Below are 19,732 nucleotides of genomic sequence, written 5' to 3' on the forward strand. Positions count from 1 at the left end.
ATCAGCACGGAGGGCTCAGCCAGCAATTTCCTACCCATAAAACTTGGATACTGTCTGCTTGATTTACATAGAGTCTGCCTTTTTTGTTTGCGGCCTGCGGTGCGAGTGACTATCTCATTTATCTCTCGATTCGTGATCGAAATAAAACAACAAAGTCACCGTAATAACTGGTTGATGGTTGATAAGCAGCAGCGAACGAAGCCGAGACCAGGAAATGCATGATCTTAAGCTAAATTCGAAATTAATTCGATCAACAGATTTAGGCATGAGAAACTTGCGAACCTATTAATATAAAAAAAATAATGAAATCCAAAAATAAACACAAGAGGGAAAATGCGTGCAAATATTTGCATTCCATAATGCGCATATAGAGTAGTGATAAAAACATCAAATAAAAAGAAATTAAGCATTTAGTAGACATTTAAGGTTCCTTGAAAAATAACTCATGAATGAAATAGCATCCAAAATTCCAAAAATAATAAATCCATATAAATGTAACGGTCTTTTTAACAGCGTGGCGTTAACAGCGAGGTTTCCAGAGCGGGCACTGTTAGGCGGTGGCGCAGCTAACATCAGCTGTTGGGCGCGCGTGACACGAGCTCATCACTTCAAATCGTCAGTTGTCAGCTGTGCTGTTGTCAGTTTTTCGACGGTCGTGTGAAAATTAATGCAAAAAAATCCCCAATAGATAAACAATAAATAGACGTGCGGAAAAAGGATAGCCGGGACAAGTTGAAACTCGCGTCGTTTTGGTTCTTTTAGTTTTCCTTAAACCACTTTGCTTTGCGCACAGTCAGAGATTTTCCGTTTTCCTTTCGGCCCCAAGCAATTATCGGCGTATCAAGCAGCAGATTATGGATATTCTGAAGAAAATGTTCAAGTCGGAGGCGGAGAAGGAGCCGAAGTGAGTAGTGGATGGTGGGCGCTACGGATTTGTGGGGATTATGCAAGTTTTGAGGGCGCCCAATGGCCAGGGAACGTAGTCTAAAAATATTGAGGGGGGGCCAGCAGCTATGCGGCGGCGTTTTTCAGGCGACAATGGATCGATAACCAGGCACCTGCCATTATAGATACATTTTCGCCAGGATACACACACGCACGCGGATAAGGGAAAGCGCCCGCTGCTCTCCGTGGACACGGAGGCTGCGTATTGATGCACCCGAGGGTTGGAAGTCCAATTCCCCTTCTCATCCCTGTTCTTTTTCCCATCTCTCGCTCTCCGACTCTCTTCAAGCAGCTCTTCGGTTTCCGCTTCCAACAAGGACGAGTTCCGCAAGCCGCAGTGGTTCGAGGAGGCCGAGACCGATGACGAACTCTTCGACGACGATCGCAAGTTCGCCTTCCAGGTCTTCACCAGTCCGCTGGAGATGCAGAAGCACTTCGAGAGCCAGTTGCAACGACTCCTGGAATCTCTGAACGACAAGGATGGTAAGTGGGGCTATCCAAAGGATTTTTATTCCCTTTTTGGGTTGTAAATTACAGTCTAAACTTCCTAAAACTGGCAAATCCAAATGCCCTTTTTCAAGCAATTTGTCGAAGAAAATCGATCTATATAAACAAATTGTAATTGGTCGACTCACTTGTTATTTGCTAAATGACATAAAACCAATAAGTAATTGCAAACCTTCATATTCGAGTCTGAAAATATATGTACAGTGTATGCTTTAATTTGTTAGATGACTAGGTTTCTTAATTATAAGTATTATATATTATTTATATATAATTATTTACTATATTTGACTTATACAGATGGATTTGAGCGCGACTTGAAGGAGGACTTCTTGAAGCCGGGCTTTGAGAGCAAGATTCTGAAGAAGTTTGAGCAGCAGAAGGATTTCTCTTTGGATACCGATTTGGATGGCGAGTAAGTAAACATACTTAACCAGCCAGCGAGATCACATTAAACCATTAATTTCTTTTAGGATCTATGCCGACCAGCTGCACTCGCTCATCCAGCGTCTGAATCCGGAGGAGAATGTGGTGTCGGGCGACCAGGTGATTGGCAACATCTTGCCATCGAATCAGCATGGCTATCGCAATGGCGTCCAGCGCGCCAAGCTTACGGATGAGGAGATTATCATGGGCCGGATTCATGGTACCATCTCCGCCGACGGGGAGAGCCAGTCGTACGCTCGTCCACCGCGTCCGCCTATGAACAACAAGCCGGACATCATGACGCCCATGACTCCGATGTTGCCGCGTAGTGGTATGTCTCCATTCGGAGGCGTATTCGACGGCAACTATCAGGTGGGACAGATCTCATTCCCCCTACAATAAACAATCATTTATAAACATTTCCGATAGGGTCCCAAGCTATTCAGCCAGAGTGTGATGACCAAGACTGTGCGCAAGCCGGATGGCAGCTATGAGACCACCAAGGTTACTCAGGATTCGTCTGGTCACAAGACCACCACCGTAACCCGGATGATAGACGGGCGTAAAGAGACCATTGTCACCCACGATGGCGGAGCTCCAGCAGCTGGCATGGGTGGAAAGCAGCTGCAGCAGCAGCAGCAGAAGGAGGAGTTGTCCGTAGCCCGTGGCGAACGCAACATATACGTGACAAAAGAAGGCTACGCCATGCCACGGAACCTCTGGTGACCAGTGGTGAACAACTATTGCCCCAATCAGGACAAGCGATCTCTGCTGCAGCAACAGAAACAACAGCAACAGTACGAAGATAGGCTAAAGCGATTCGTCGGCAACATAGTCCCGCATCCACACAACATCCAAATTAGAACCTACTACATTTTAGTTTACATTCTCCTTAGTGTTTGGTGTTTTAGATGAAACGCACTTGAGACAACAGATGACGACGACGATTATTGACCATGATTTAATTGACCAGCGATCAGCGATCCGCTGGGCATATATATTATGTGAGACTGGCGCACCACCCGGCGGCGCCGCACTTTCAGTTCCCAGATCCAGGGCTCTCTGCAGGCCAAGCTCGAACTCCCGACGGTTGGAGATGGAATTGGTATCGGAGATGGCTCGTGTTGAGCGGTGCGAACGTATGATTCATTTCGGTTTTGTGAGCAGCAGGAGCAGGCCACACGGATGGAATGGGCGGGCTTTCGAGTCGTCCACTCCAATTCCCGCAGAGCGCTGGCTGGCATCCAAAGCAAAAGGCAACCAACAAACAATCGCCCCAACGGCGGCAGTTATTGTATTATTGTATTGTTTCTTCGTGGTACTATCTGTGTCTCAATGCTGCGATCGTCAGCATCTAAAGTGCCCGTAGTGATTTAACAGCGAAAAATGATAAATTGAAACCACTATACAATACATTACCGCTTACCAGGCAAACAAATCAAGTTTATATACTATGTACTATCTACGATTGCGTTAACTTTCTTAGTTTTACTCAACATATTATACACTTAAAACACAAAACACCCGCGTGGTGAATTGATCTGGCTTCTGCCCAAGCAGTCGAGTTCAACTCACAGTATTTTGAATTACAATTCGGTTTTTGTTTATTAGTTTTACTAAACTTTAATGCTTAAGTTGATTTTGATCAGATTTAACTTTCAAAGAGGACACAATGCATGCACGCATTAGTAATCATTCAAGACACATGCAAATAAAGTGTAGTGCAATAAAAAAAAGTGACTTTCATTTCGGGAAAATATTGCTTTTAGCTGATTTATCCATCAAAATCATTTTCCAAAGGAATAGTAATAATTATGGTACTTCTCCACATGATTAGCTTTTTGGTGTTCTAAATTTATTTAGTTTAGTTTAGTTCAAGCTAGCGCAACAGGATAGAAAGGTGTTTCAGCTAAAGACTATTGGCCATTATGGTTTCCTCAATGATGATGGTCATCTTTCTTGACGAAGCGCAGGCCGCAGTAGCCGCAGATGTGATTTCCGGGTTTGTCCTGCAAACAAAACATGATCCAATGAGTCAAATGGATGCGTTGGTTGGCTATACAAATCTCACCAGGTTGATGTACACCTTGGGATGACCCAAAGGACCATCACCGCCGTCGCAGAAGACAACTCGTTCGGTGCACTCCTTGGGTGGCACCTCCTCGATGAGCTTGATGCCCCAGTTCTCGTTCACATACCGCTTGGCGTTCACGAACCGGGCATTGCGGTAGTCTTCCTTATCGAACACCTGAAATATGTATAAATTTAGATATTTTCGTACATATTCCACAAAATGTTTGCGTAATCGCAGGATGGTCGGATCAATAGTTCCGATTTCTCTTACTTGTCCGGTGTGTGTGACCTTTTCGATGTCGCCGCGGCAGCTGGAGTGGCGAACGCTGGCCAGGGGTGACACCCAATTCTGTCGCGGAAGGCCGAGTTTGGCCAAACTGTTTACCAATTGCTTGCTGGCCATTTTTTACCACAAAAATTTGTACGCAAAATGTATTGTGACACGAAACACCCTGTAGCTGTCAGGCTGACAGCGTCAGCTGGCCTAACAGCGAGCTAACAGCGCAGATGTTAGTTTACATTTACCGATCAGCGGTCACACTGGTTATTTAAAAATAGCTCACTTGACAGTTTCTTAAAATGAATTCGTTTAAAATAAATTAAGTACAAATAGATTAATTTAAAGGAATACTATTTTTTAATTCATTGAAATAATATTTAATATTTAACTCAACGGATCTGAGTTTTAATACTCTCTTAATCGGTTTTTAGTAGTTCAAAAGATGTTATAAGTTGTACAAATATTCTGTCAAATTAGTTGGTCAATTTAAGCAATGAACTTGATTTAAAAAAAAACTCTCATACAGACACATAGTGCACTTACTTTTTCTAGATTTTTTATATTAGGAGGCATATCATTCTTTTTTTATATTCCTTTAGAATGCCAAAGTTTTTGCGCTACTTTATCGTTGTTGTTTAGAATAAAGGGATGTAAACAAAAGACGAAGAAAGAGAAATGTTTTTCCTTGCGGCACGATCCACAAAAAGAAAAGCCGGCAAGAAATGCCGAGAGCCAAATCTTCGTGCGCATTTCCCGAAGCAGCCAGCATTTCGAAAATTTTCGAAATTTTCCCAAAGATCGGGGATGTGCCTCCTGGCGCTTGGGGAGGCAATTCAGTTAGTGTTTCGTGCTCGTCGAGTGTTGTTCTCGGTTCTTCCTCTACAACATCTAAAGTTCTTCATTGAAAAGTCTTCTTTCCGGCCATTCATGCATATATACACGCCTCTATATATACGCATATATAGAAATTGAAATTGGAATTGTTCGCGCAAAGAATACTGGCGTAAAATCAAAGCGAATTTACGGTGTGTAATGTTACAAATTAATTGCTGTGCCTGTGTACATTAGTACATCCCATTGGAAAAGCTTCGAAAAATACACAAATTTCCACGGATTACATAATCGGCAGTGAAGTGCTCGTTGGAGAAAAAAAAACGTGTTTTTCCACGTTTTCCGGTGCGAGAGAAATGGAACGCAAAGAATATTGAATGTGTGCTCCGGAATAATAGTGAACCATAATCGCCATAGCATGGATATCAAAGTGGGATACATCCCACCAAGCGGATGGCAATTAAAAGTGGTCCCAGAATAAAGTGAAGCATGCGAGGCTGCATCTTCTTTGCTCTCGCCATGGTTTCCTTCGATCCGAGCGAGCCGAAAGTTTAACGAACTGAGTTCATTTCTATTTTTGAATAATTCGAAAGCAACCGACAACCGCCGCCGCAAACGCAAAGTGAAAAGTCTGCATGAGTTTTCCCTCGTCGCGGTGGTGCGATCGGGATTCTTGAATTGGGGGACGTGTGCTTTTTAAGTGCTGCCGATGGTGGAGACGACTGATCCACACCGCACACCACCCAAACCGCCTACACTGTGCAGTTTTTGGTTTTCGTTTTGGAGAATCCATAAAGGCACTGAAATATTGAAAGCAGATGACGAACAAAGTGTGCAAAAATGTTGGAAAATTTTCCGAAAAAAATTGACAGTAGTGATGACAGCAGATGAGCATTGAATTGCATTTTAGTTGCAAATTTGTATCTAGTTGTGCATTAAAATGATTTTTTTCAATATTTCATATGATTGCAGAATAGAACAAAAGTTAAATCTATTAATTTGACACAAGTGACTTGTCAGACAATCATTTCAATTTTCCGCTTTGTACAGAATGTTTTTGAAACTCAGCTAATTTCACTTTCCAATACGAAATCAATGTTTTGAGACATTTTTCCAAGGTTTCCACACACTCTGCGTGGCATATATCATAGACTTATGGGGCCTTCAAACAATTTTGACAGCAGCTAATCCCCAAAATGCCCACTTTTCTCCTCGCTTTTCTCACTTTCGATCTTTAGCATAATGTAAATATGTATTGCTCAGTTGTGAACTATATATGTTTTTGCTAATATATGTGACAACTAAATGAAATAAATGATTGTGCGCGGAAAACACTTCTTGGCGACTTGAAAGCCGCATATACTCACGTCAGTTCCATTTTTAAAGATTGTATAAATGTTTGGACCACTTCCGTTAGGATCCATATCTATATCTATATATCTATATTCCATATCTGCGTAGTCTGGCGAAATTAGCTGACTACCCGTTTTCGTGAATAGGTCATGATTTATTTGTGATTCTTAGCTTATTTCAGTGACATAATTGGGTTGGATGTTCAGGTGATTGTTTTGGCTAATGAACAAATGATGATTTATGACTTCGGACAGCTACGTTGGGTAGTAAAAAATAGGTCAGCAGATTCTTCGTTAACTGTTTCGTCGTCTTCAGTTCTTTATTACAATATGCTTCTCAAAGAAAACCAAACTCTGTGTAGGTGTAGGCCATTTAAAACTTAAAACAAACTTAATAAGCAAAAGACGAATTTCCCATAATTTGATAAATTTATTTTGATATTCAATTTAATAGTAATATGTGTTAAATTCTTCCTTTGCCAGTGTAATATGTTAAATTAAACCCATAGCCCCGTCCAAAAGTCTTTGTGAAACCATAGCCACCCCGCTCGTAAAATCGAAATAAGCCCAAACCCAAAGATCTCGATCCGCGAAGATGTCTGGGCAGCAACCGCCGCCGTACGGGAATGGACCACGTGGCTGGAATCCGCGTGCCCACAATCCCGCCTCGCCGTCGCCCTCGTCCTTTCTGTACCGTCCACCGTCGCCGTGGACAACGGCGCCCAGTCCGCCGCCGATAATCTCGGGACCCCGTCCCTACGGACACGCCATGTCGCCGGCGCCCATCAACCAGGTGAGGGGTCAGCGCGGCAGCACCAATATACCCCATCCGCGGCCCCAGTGGCCAGGTGGTAACCAATCACCGGCGCCCTACCAGCAGCCAGCACCAGGCGGTGGTGGTGTCTACTACGGCGGAGTGGCGTCCAGTGGTGGCGCTTCGCCGGCACCGCGTCCCTATCGGCCGGCTCCCCTGCAGCACCAGAACTCGTATGGCGCCCAGCCGACCAGCTCCTTCCAGCTGTCGCCCACGCCATCGCCCATCGTGTGCCAAACTCCGAGTTCGGACTTCAACTATAGCAATCGACAGACGCCACTGTCGCACCACCAGTACCAACAGGCACCACCGCAATTCTACCAGCAGCAGGGAGCGCCAGTGATCCCGCCACAACCGAGACAACACGGAGGACAAGGAGCACATGGCGGGCACGGACTGGCCCAGGATCAGATCGATTTCGTGGGCGTGCCGCTGGAGCCTCCGCAACCTAAATCCTATGTGATTTACGATGACGAAGAGGAGTTCGGTCCTTCGACAGCCGAGATCATAGCGAATCAATCGCAGGACTACATCGACGAGAAGCTTGCCGAATATCAGATGACGATATTGCAGTTGCAAGGTGAGTTGCGATATGATATGATACTATATATAAGAAATTAACTGAAGAACAAGTTTAGTTTAAAATACTTTATGCTTATTATACTTAAAAGCTTCATATATTATTTGAAAGGGTTTTCTAAGAAAGAGGAACAGATTTTTTTAAGTAATTTCTTTCATTCATTTTTTAATAAACTTTTGCTCAGCATTATTTCTCTCAGTGCAGCTGAGTCATTCTAGCATTTTAGTGTGCTAATGTGACAACCCCTTCGGCACACGAATAACGTGTAAAATATTTGATTTTCTCTTGGCTAGCATTGAACTTTGTTGAATCAGAGCGCTTTTCTTTATTGTGCCGCGCGGGAAAAGCGAATGTAAATGTCATTCGAACTTGACCCAGACACCCCCTCCTCCTCCGCAGCACCCGCATCCTCCGAATCTTTCGATTCATCGGAATCCGCCGTATCCGCATCGCACTCCTGACATCATCGCTCGAAAGTAGACTATGGCCCAGATACTTGAACTCGGGTTCACCTTTCGCCTGCAGTTCCGAATGCTATTTTGGGCCATTTTGGTGTCTTAGGTGCGATTGGCCAAAAGGTAATGACATAATGCTGTCGCAGAAATGGAAACGGAATATATGTTTTTGGCAATAGCGCAAATTGCAATCGCCAATACGAGCCAAACACATCGAATGCCAAATGAATCGATGAATTGTTATGCGCACATATAGATTGTACATATATATGTGTTTTTAGGTGCTTTTTGACAATTTGCAAGTGCCGAGAATGAGATAATTTGTTATTTAATATTTGGCTATTCTACGTAGGTGGGTCTAGAAAATATTTGCAAAGTCCATTTGCATTGGCAATTTGAATACTTTAGCACTTTTGGTATCACTTGCAGATCATCAAATATAGGGAGTTGGTTACTAAGCAAGATCTTAAATATTTACAATTATTTAAAATTATATTTAAAGCAGTAAAATATATGAATATATCACTGATTTCTAACCACAAACTTATGTTGAATATTTTTTTTATTTTGCTGTGAAAAACAAGCTCCCTTCCTTATGAGATCTATTTACATGATTTCATTTCGTTTTTCCTTGATATATATTTTATATGTCTACATTTATAGCCCGAACATATCCTGGACAATATGTAAAACGGATTTCCTTTTGGCCATAATCACCGGCACATGCCATTTGTGATTAATTGAATGAAAGTGGCTGATAGGCGAGTGATTTGAATGCGATTGTGAGCCTTTTGTGCGGCGTACTTAGCCTGTTGAGTGGAACGGCAATGAGATCACTATTTTTTATTGAAACGCAGTCTGTGTCTGTGGCCTATAGACCCCACTATGGGATTATTCGGAAAAGTTGTTTATAGACTGAAGCACAACGCAGTGTTGCGAATGCCTTTATTTTTTTTTTTTGCCATTTTCCAATGGTGATGATGCCAGGTCCGGTGCTGATGTCACTGTGGAAATGGCTTCATTATTTATTTATACACTGCATTTGTCTGAAACTGTGTGATTTCATGCCCATTGTCTCGTTAGCCAACACGTTATACCAAAAACAAAAGGAAGGGAACATACTTGGCTGCATCTTGATTCAATTTTGGGCTAACTTATTTTTAGGCGCTTGTTTGGCATGAAATGGGAATCTCAAGGGACGGTCTGCGCTATTTTCGTCTAATTTTCTCGCCCTGCTTTCTGGTTTATTTTCAAATTTAGCCGCATATTTTCTTTTTAATCATATTATCCCTTTTGGCTTACACTACACTACTCGAACTTGCCTTGTCACGGCGAGAAATGCGATTAAAAATAGAGTTTGTTGAGTTTTCTGGGATTTTCAGCTGTTTGGTTTGGGTTCTTCTGGGGATTTGGTTGTGCAACATATGGATTCATTTGTGCACTCTGAAATACAAAAAATATAAGGTATCATTATTTAGTAGAAGGGCTTATATTTACTTAACTTTAACTGAGTTAGTGTTGAAAAATACAGACAGCTTTGTTTTTTTCTCCCACAATCAAAATGATTAATTGCCCACAATAAATCTTTGCAATTGCATCATAAAGTCAATCTCGTAAATATTTTAAGGTTTTTCTGACTTGATTTCATTGACCAGCAATGCATATTATTTTGTAAAATATAACTTGTAATCCCCTGTCATGTTTTAGTTGCTATCAGCTTAATCCAAATGACACATTTAATTTAGCGCTATTATATAAGACAACAGATATCTCTTGCCAATAAATTTTGAGGGGAAGCAATCTTGAAATTCCGTATTTTAAATTTTGATCCAACTGTTTGTTAATTTATTCGATTCTGCTGCAAATATATATATTTTACAATAAACGTTTTGGCGAAAACCCACGCGTCTCCACAAAATGTGAAACATATGAGCAGTTCGCATATACTTTGTTCTATTGGTGGATGTATAATTCCTATAAATAGGAAATTCTCAAATTAATTTTATCATTTTTCGCACGTAGAAATCGGGCATGGATGATGATATCTAGACATATGCAAATGCCTCAATTCAAACAAATCAAAATCGTTGACAGTAGCCGAGTTTGAGTTTTTTTTTTTGTCAAATTGCTTTTCAACTTTTGCGAAATCTGGTCATTTCTAAAATGTATGTGCACTCAAATATTAATGGCTAATAGTTTATACCGTTTACATAGCTTAATTTTTGTGCAAATAAACATTCTTGGCCGATCTCGAGAGGATTTCATATTTCTTTAATTGCCATTTGGGCTGACTAATGCCTCTGGCCAAAAAATGTGTATTTGGCTCTTTCCACTAGATGAATTTCTGTTTAGAGAATCGATTGTGATGCCTTGAAGTCAATATTTGAAGACCAAGAAGCTCTGTGTTCGTTTGCCTTGCCATTAAACTGGGCAACTTTATGGATAGGTGTGAAATAAATGAGGAAACATCAAATACATATATCTTGGATCAGAAAAGATATGGCACTGAAAGTGCCGAAAACTCAACTTTTCGAGAGCGGAAAGCAATGTTTATGCGAAATAATGTTTGCCAAAAGTGCTGGAGATGTTTTAAATATAGATGGTTTATTTTAGGAAATGGTTGTATATAATTGAGCTACTCGATCATGGGTTTATATTCAAGGCAACAGTGAAAAGTGCTCAAGGATACATATATTACAGATATTAACTTTTGGTTTTTAAGTGGATTTATGTGATATAATTATATCTTTTAATGGGAAACCATGTTACAACCAAATTAGCCATGGCCTTTCAAGTGGCTGCCACTTACATTTTACAACCCGCACAGTGGCTCACACCCTCGTAAACAAAATAATGCTATTAAATCAAATTGAACATGTGAATTCTCTCAAGAAGACGCCACTTTTTTTTGGGGGCCAGCTGCAACTGCCACCAATGTTTACTTTTATCTTTGATGAGCACACATGCCTTACATATTCGAATTTTACACGATTTTTCAAGTGGCGGTCGAAAGTGGGGAAATTAAAGTTGTCTTTAGATAAAGTATTATAGGGTTTTAAAAATTCATAACCTAAGCATGGAATGGGTGCATTCCATTCTATGTAGATTTCCTTTCGATATTATTTAAATCCGTTGACCTTTGTCCAGTTCGCAATTAGAATTCGTCTATGAATAACAAATTAAATTGCGTTGCTAGCAAATTGCTTTAGGCCATTTGAAGTGCAACTTTATATCTCAGGGCCAACTTCTCGGCGCGACAACAATAAAAAACATATACATAGATACACATATCAGATGCAATCACCACAGCGTGACGTCATTAGTCTAGGCTTGAAAATACACGGCAAACTTGTTTAAAACTGATTACATAAGCCGCAAACACGACGAAAAAACATTTGTTTTGGTTTCGAATCCATGAATGACTTTCATTAAGTGCAGCTGTAAGCTGAGCTTTGCCATGCGCTGTCCCATATTTTCAGCCGCTCTCTCAGTTTCGCAGATACTGTAAATATTAGTAAAACAAAACGATCCATCGGGGCTGTAGTGAATAATCATAATCAAATAGGCATAAACAACCACCAGCCAAGGGCTGTGTAACTGATATTTTCTCACGCTCCATGATGTCACGCAGCAAAGGTGTAAGTAAGGTAAGGTAAGAGGTTTAGGATTTCAGGCCAAAGGGCGCTACTTAACCAAATCACTTGAATGCCACCCATTCATGCAGAAGAGCAGAGAGAGAGAGAAAGGTAAACGTAGCGAGAGAGAGCGGGGAGAGAGCTTAGGTGAAATGCGAGACCACGCGTAACTCTTATCATTCAAAACTTTACCACCCTATAAAGGCGAACTTTTTGCGTCGTATATGATTTTTATTGCAAGTGGTCTTTAAAGTGAAAAAAAGTACATAAAATATCACATATTCCTTTTAATGGTTTTTTTTGTTAAAATTAATGTTTTTCTTGAAGTACTGCTAATATTTGATTGTACGTTGAAAGATCAATGGAGCACTAAAACTACAAAAAAAGATGCAGGGATTGTGTGAGCTAAGAACGTTGACCTTGTTAAATTGTGTTTCATTTAGCTGGAACCCCCAAATATTCCTCACCCCCTTGAAAAAAGCCGGCTACTGCGCCACTGACCCCAAACAACAACAAAAGCTGTTGTTCAAAAGCGGAGAGTACGTGTGGTAAACAACATCCATCAAAAGTGGTACGAAATATTGCGTATACTCCCGTTTTGAGTCTCTGATTCTCTCTCGGATTTTCGACCACATCGTTCCAAGACTCTCTCTCTCTTGTCTTTCGAACGAAATACCAACACACATTGGGCAGCACAGACTCTGAGCTTTACTACGATTACTATGCAGCTCCTCTCTCGCGACTTTTTGGACTGGACAAGGCGTAGCACATTGAACGCCAGTGGGTTTGGGTTCAGTATCGAACCGGCTTTCTACGACAGCGGATTGGAAACGCGGAGCGACGAAGTCGCCGGGTGATAATGTGATATAGCCGGCTATGTTCAGCAGTCAAAACTGAAATAAAAGAAATAAACACACCGAAAGCCCCCGTATTCTCGCATCTTCTTGTGGTGGGGCAGCGAGAAGAATTGCGAGCGAAATACTAATTTCCTTACCTAACTGCGTGAGATAATCTCCGGTTGGCATTGTGTGTCGCGCAATAAAATCCCCAAAAGCCCAAAGCTTCAAGTGTTAAATATAATAAAATAGCGAAGAAGCGTGTGTATTTGCATTTGGGAAAATTAAAGTTGAATTACGTGGGCCGAAAAATTAAAGACTGAAGGCCATTCAAGGGTTGTTCAAAGAGAAAATTCGGTGAAAAGTCACCGTGTGTGTGTGAGTGTGTGTGTGCGTTGCGTGAGAAAAATCAATTCTGCATTTGGTGGAAAGCCGAAAAAGGAGAGAAAATTGGTGGAGCGAGGAGAAAAGGACACGAATTAAAGGCTGGTTTTTTGGGGCTGCGAAAAACTCGTGACCGATGACAATTTGGCTTGACGAGGGTCTATTAGCGAAATCAATGCCATTATGGCTGATAGTGGAGGAGCAGGATCCAAGCACATGGATCCAACAACCATAGATGCCGGCGGGGGCGGAGCAGGAGCAGTCGGAGGCGATGACGTGCCTCCAGTCCCAGCTGTTCGCCGGCGTCGTGCGCATGAGCAGAAATCCTCGAGAGAGCAGGTGCTGGAGGAGGAGGCGGAGAGCCAACAGCTGGAGACATCGACGGTGACGAGGACCTACATGAAGACCATCACCACCTCCCTCACCACCTCGAGTAGCTCCAACGTGGAAGAGTTTATCCTGGGGGAGCACGCAGCAGGAGCAGCAGCTGCTCCATCGCCCAACCAGCAGCGATTGCGTCAAAAGGTGGCCCAGTATGAGAAGGTCTGGTCGGATGGCTCCAGTCCCGTGAAGCGTCCAGCCGAGCAGAGCTCTGATGAGCTGCGTCTGACCGACGACCAGGATGAGTATGATGCCGAGAATCCATTCGAGATCGATGTCCATGAGATTGAGCGCCGCCTGCGCCAGGAGAGGCAACGTGGCTTGGCCGAGGCGGAGGCAGCCAAGCTGGCCTTTCAGCAGGTCCAGCTGCGGCACACAACTCCGCCGCGTCGCGTGGAGGTGACCAGTGACCAGGTGGCGAGTCCCTTCAACGTGACCCTGCGGACCACCAGTCGCATGAGTCCCGGTGCCGAGCACGGCAATGTCGAGGAGCACCTGGCGCCGTTCAATGTGACCCTAAGAACCACTCGAAGGACCAAGAAGAAGGAGTTCAAGGAACTGGAAAACTTTTTGGAGGGCGAACGAACCGTAAGGGAGGTGCCATCTGCGGACGGTGTGAGGACCATCATCACCTCCTCGATGACCAGCGATGGCGGCTATGCCGAGGAGAAGATCTATCGCCACGGCGAGGGCTATGTATCGCCCAGAGATTCGCCGTCCTGGTCGCGTTCCAGTTACTCCAGCGAGCGATCCAGTGTTACGCCACCGCGGAGCGTGGATCTCACCGCCGGCGGACGAAGGATTCTGATCAAACTGGAGCAGGAAAGCGAACTAACCGAGGAGAACCAGACGAGGGACGAGACCGACCTGTCGTTCGGTCGGCAGGAAGTGGCCATGGCAACCGGCAACATTGACATTACCGTCGGCGGTAGCAACCCCCGCCGGCGTTTGTACCAGCAAACAACTGTCCAGGTGGGTGGCGGCAACCGCACCAGCCCTCAGGACTCAACACCCCAAAGACCAAGGGACTTAGACCTGGCCGGCGCCACGAAGACAATGCTAACATCCACGCCAATTGGCACGAAGGAGCAACCGCAAACGGGTCCGAAAACTCTAGTTAGTCCAGCTGCAACGTGCCAATTGCGCGGTTCTTCGACGGAAGAGCCCCGGAAAATTGTAAGCCACAAAACGATAACCAGCACAACGACCAAGTCCACCTCATCCTCGACCTCGACCTCCGCCACCTCCTCATCGTCCACGTCGCGTAAACTAATCGAAACGTCGCCGGTGGTCGTCGGAAATATCGCGCAAATACGCACCGGGAAATCCAACGCCAGTGACAACGATATCGACATCGATAACGATTCGGACACGGAGGGCAGACCCGCCAGCAGTATAGTGATTGTGTCCACGCCCACGCGTCCCACCACACCGGCATCCATATCCGCATCCGCAGTAACCCCAACCGCATCCATATCCGCAACAGCTGCCCACGCCCTCAGTGGCATCGGCACTTTCAGCAAGAGTCTGCGCCAGGATTATCAGACTCTGGCAACGCAAAGTGGCCGCAGCAACGAATCACCCAGCGACCAGGAATACCAGGAGTTCCAGTCCACCATGGCGTCCATCAATTACGCCCGCAGCAATTCCCAGTACGATAGCCATATCAAGGAGAAACGAGGTAAAAATCGGGAGGAACATGGATGGGATATAGCCATAATGCGTGGGAAAAGTCGTGTCCAGTGTCAGGCTACTAGCACTATATAATTCGTAGCCATCTTTTAAGTGTATCTAATGTATCTTTATGAAAGTTAGTATGTGCAAAATCAGTTACATTCCGTGTACTCCTATCTTACACCATACATCCCAGTTAATCCCCAATTTGGCCTATTTTAAGCCAGATCTTATCTCAAAGATACCCACCACCTGTGGTCTTCAGATAACGGAAATTGCAATACCCGTTCGGAAAACCATATATCTTTATATAATGGGGCAGAAGCTACAGTATATAGAAGATCCCATAGAATGTCAAGGTCAGGCGGCGCTACTTTGTGGTTACACCTGCTTCGAGAGACATTTGTATGCTTAATTAATTATTACACAAAAAAGTAAAAAAATCGATAAAAAAAACTGCCGAAATGACATCATCCGTCGCTTTGAGACGCAGCAATTCGAACTTTAACTTGTTTAGCGGACTTGTGTGTTCATTGGGGCTGTCGTTATAAGTCAGTCGGTCGGTTGGTCGCGCCCAGAACTTCTATACTATCTGGCGATTTATATTATTTATATACTGGCGCACAGTGCGTTTGTTATGTATTCGCCCCACGCCATCGACTGTTGGCAAGCAGTTTGTTACCTCTTTCCTTGCATCGGTGGAAAAAAGGGAAAATTATTGGCAGCGAAAAGCACTCGAGGCAGAACTACCCCCAAGATCATTTCGATGGGGTTGGGGATGTTCGATAGTTGGATTGTTGGATTGCTGTCTATTATGTGACCTCCTCGGCTGTTATTATGTTAAGCACAACAACCAATTAAGTGTCTGGCAGGCTGTCTGTCTGTCTTGCCCTCCTTGAAATAGCTGATCTAAGTGGTTCGAAGCGTCTGACCCCCGAATGACTGGCGCAATTTTTGGGCTGCACTTGTGGTATATGCAAATATTTTCAGACACACATTTGTATCTATAGATATGTATGAACTGACTGCCGGTTGTGTGTTTTGTTAATATACGAGCATTATCTTTTATATATGATGATTATCGGAGGGGAAAGTCCTGTATTTTATGGGAATTGATTTTCCATGTTTGCCATTTCAACTTTTATTAGCCGATTAAAACACTGGGATAAGCTTGAAAGTAAAATATCTGTAACCCATTTAAGCAGCTCTTATTCCTAGGGTATGCGCTAGACCTTAGTTATTCGCTGATAGACGTCTTCATGTGACAATTAGTGAGCATAAATCAAGTTTGCGTGAGCTAAAGTATTATATTTTCTCCTCTCGGATCATCGTCAGTGTCAGCATAACGGCTGGCTGTCCAATATTTTGACGTTGCGTGTTTTACCAAACTCTTCGAATGCTTCGATAAGTTTGCTTGACAAGCCGGCTAAATTTGGCCCAAATGTAAGCCATATTGGCACACAATATCTAGCATATCATATACATATAGCGACATGGAGACAGAGCTCTATATGAATTTATAAGGCAGCAAAAGTACGTCAAGCGTTCACTAATTGATGACATTCACATGGATATATAGTATAGTAAACTATTGATTGCTGGCTCTTGACTTGCTTTCAATACATGTCCTCACTTTCCCAGCAATTAACATTAATGCCATTTTAATGGCTGTGCAAAAAGCCCATTGAAAACAAAAAACTCTATCCATATTCATGGCTTGCGGTACATCAGCTATTGAGCTTCATTAGGCCGCGATTCAAAGCCGAATTTGACTATGGCGATGATTTATGACAGATATTGATAGCTAAACTCAATGAAAATGTTTTCAAAACAAAGTGACAGCCTAGCGTTATCTCAGTGGATTCGACATTGTAAGTAATCCACACAAACGGAACGAAACAATCCGTGCAGCAGCCGTACAACTGAGATAGATCTATCTATCTATCTATCTATCTGTCAGCTCACGAATATTTATAGTGCATGTAGTTTAGCGGCTTTTAATTGATGCCTTAAATGCGGTCCAGAGAAGTTGGCTGAAATTTGACCTGAGCTCTGTAAGTTAAGAAGCGAATCAAGTTTACACACAAAGCCGAACTTGAAGCATCCACAAGTTTGCTCTTAACCCACAAAGTATATATGGCTTGGATGTGGGGGTGTCCATTCTTTTCCCCTCCAGATGTTGCTCATGTGGTCGAGGAAATTAAAAATTTCCAATTTCGTGGCTTCCACCTCCCCGGTTTTCAGTTCTGCTCGTGGGCAGATCTTTTGAAGATCTCTTCTGGAGAAGCAAACAAAAAATATCTCTTGGTTTTTGAAAAGTTTGCTTGTTGGCTTATTTATTTGTCTAATGTTTTAGCTGCTCAATCATTGAGTCTTATCTGCTGGTTTAATGTGCTTTATAAATGACAAAAATAAATAAACAGAGTACATATAGTTAGTTATGACGCAATGCCTCCCCACTTGACTCTACTTCAATATGAATCGCGCGTATCGTATTTGCATCTAATATTTTCGAGTATCTGTGAAATACCAGCAAATGGTTGGGGGTGGCGTTGTAAACCTGTCGAAGGCAGTGGAGCGTAAAGTTAAGTAATGGCATCTATAAGACTCTTCAACATGTTGACTGCGGGCAATTTATGCGACATTTTTGCTGCTCACTTGTCGCCGCAGGTGACAACCACAAGTGCAATTCGACACACCTCGCTGGGTTTCACTGTACTGCGTTGAAATGTGAGTTTAAATTTAAACGAAATTTAAACAGTTGCTATTATGACCATGCAGCCTATGCTGTGGTGTTCATCACATGGTTGATTGCCAATTGGGAAGGTCAACATTATGGGCACTTCGTTTTGGTAGAATATCAAAATATCTTATCGAGTGGCACGAACTTTGGAGTGTAATCAACTAAGTTGGTGTCAGTTTAGGTTTAGATAATTTTAAGGGGTTTTTGCGATAGGAATGGCATTTCCGATAGATAAAGTGTGTAAATTATAAATTTTTGGATGGTTAAAGGGTTAAGAAATGCAAAAGATTCCAGTGATTATGTAACCCAGTTGGTCATACCCCTAATAATTAGGCAAATAAACATTAGTGTTTGTATCATGGAAATTCCCTGCTCCAAACATTTAATTCGACGCACTTCCGTTGAAAAAACCCAACATGTGCTCCAAATCGGCCTGCATTCTAGAACCCATTCCCCAACCAACGATTCGATTGCCTTTTGTTTATGCAAATGTACAGGAACATATATCGTATTTGGTGTGTTTTCCCCTTTTTTTTGGGAGGGCAGGCCAAACAATTAGCTATGCGTGAAAGCAAATAGACTAGTTTAACCGAACACTTCTTGTTTTTTGTTTCTATTTATGTTCTGTAACTAGGCCAACTCAGACAAATGGGCGACGCTGTAGCTGAATATAAAGCCAACTGACTGGCCTTTCAGTACTTGACTTCTTTCTGTTAAGATTTTTTTTTGGTAATTGGTAATCATTATTAACGGTAAGAAAAGCCCATAGGTTTCCATTATGGCATTTTCTAGGAATTTCTATATACACTTTTTACTATTTTCCCGTACGTTTTCGACGCGCTCATTAAACAACAAGAATGGCGAAATAAACATAAATAACAATCTACCGACTTATCAATATAATCACCATCATTAACTCACTGACTGACTGAACCATTCATAAAAGATGAAGCGAAACAGAACAGAAGAACCGACAGCCGAAACAGAAGAAGTGAAGAAAACGATTTACCGCTTCTGAAATTTCTGGAGAATCTATAATGGGCATTTCCCTCGGGTATCTTGTAATCATTTCAAACATCATTATTGAAATGGAAATTGATTTCAACAAACCTGAAAAGTCATTCAACTTGAACGTTACTCACTGGCCCGATTTTGCCCCCCTTGTTAATTGTTTAACGCATAACGCGGTGTGTAAATTAAACATTTACATATGCTTTTACTTTTTGATATTGCTTTTATTTTGCTAGACTTTTCGAAAGTCGATAAATTGTATATTTGAATAATGCTTTAAGCACTTAAAATTGTGTAATTATAATAGCTGTTGCCTTAATTGGAAACTATACGTTTGTTTACCAAAATTACTTATAAGTAGTGTTGGAAAGGTTTTAAAGTCAGGATTTTTTATAGCAGCAAAAGTAAGAAGGAAAATATTGATTGTGTAATCGGCCTGGTTCAGAAAGTTAAGCACTAAGTTTGATTAGCTTGACCTGCATCATGAGCACCATATTGTTATACTTTAAGTTCTTATCAGATTCCACAACTTCAAGTGCATTAATTCTTATCTCTGCAGTAATTGGCATTTTTTTGCTATCAGCACATTGTGGTGCTAAAAAAATACAATTACCAAAAATTCACATGATTTATGGCTTACTAAAAATGTTAACTAATCGACATGTGTCGCGCATATACATTTATTTTTGGACAGGCCAAGACCGAAATACAACAAACTTAGCCACCTTGTTTTCTAGGGGAAATTAATTCAGTTAGCCAAATGCGGTAGTTATGTTAATATATTCGCAACGCATTCACGATTTGTTAC

General features: G+C 42.3%; 3 protein-coding genes across 11 annotated transcripts in view; 2 read left to right on the forward strand and 1 right to left on the reverse strand.

Moving 5' to 3' along the window:
- The first annotated feature begins 621 nt into the window (after positions 1–621).
- On the forward strand, positions 622–3,546 carry LOC117140009. Its single transcript, XM_033302727.1, has 5 exons — positions 622–904; positions 1,238–1,428; positions 1,750–1,864; positions 1,923–2,247; positions 2,305–3,546. The coding sequence occupies exons 1-5, from the start codon at positions 855–857 to the stop codon at positions 2,599–2,601; spliced, it is 978 nt and encodes a 325-aa protein (XP_033158618.1). The 5' UTR covers positions 622–854; the 3' UTR covers positions 2,602–3,546.
- Positions 3,547–3,621: 75 nt separating this feature from the next.
- LOC117140021 (NADH dehydrogenase [ubiquinone] iron-sulfur protein 6, mitochondrial) lies at positions 3,622–4,395 on the reverse strand. The gene is made up of 3 exons (XM_033302755.1): positions 4,220–4,395; positions 3,947–4,123; positions 3,622–3,884 (listed from the first exon to the last, which is right to left on the reverse strand). The coding sequence occupies exons 1-3, from the start codon at positions 4,349–4,351 to the stop codon at positions 3,813–3,815; spliced, it is 381 nt and encodes a 126-aa protein (XP_033158646.1). The 5' UTR covers positions 4,352–4,395; the 3' UTR covers positions 3,622–3,812.
- A 2,596-nt stretch (positions 4,396–6,991) lies between these two features.
- LOC117150514 (nesprin-1) overlaps positions 6,992–19,732 on the forward strand; it is a 102,785-nt gene continuing 90,044 nt past the window's right edge. For 3 of the 9 annotated variants that reach the window (XM_033317460.1, XM_033317469.1, XM_033317477.1), the window contains exon 1: positions 7,007–7,805. In XM_033317460.1, coding sequence (XP_033173351.1) covers positions 7,007–7,805 — 799 coding nt within the window. Of the gene's footprint in view, positions 7,806–12,713; positions 15,178–19,732 lie in introns of those variants that run through there. The other 6 variants (XM_033317497.1, XM_033317485.1, XM_033317430.1 and 3 more) reach the window with 6 other exon arrangements.

Source organism: Drosophila mauritiana, chromosome 2L (genome assembly GCF_004382145.1).
Source record: "Drosophila mauritiana strain mau12 chromosome 2L, ASM438214v1, whole genome shotgun sequence".
Taxonomy (NCBI): Eukaryota; Metazoa; Arthropoda; class Insecta; order Diptera; family Drosophilidae; genus Drosophila; species Drosophila mauritiana.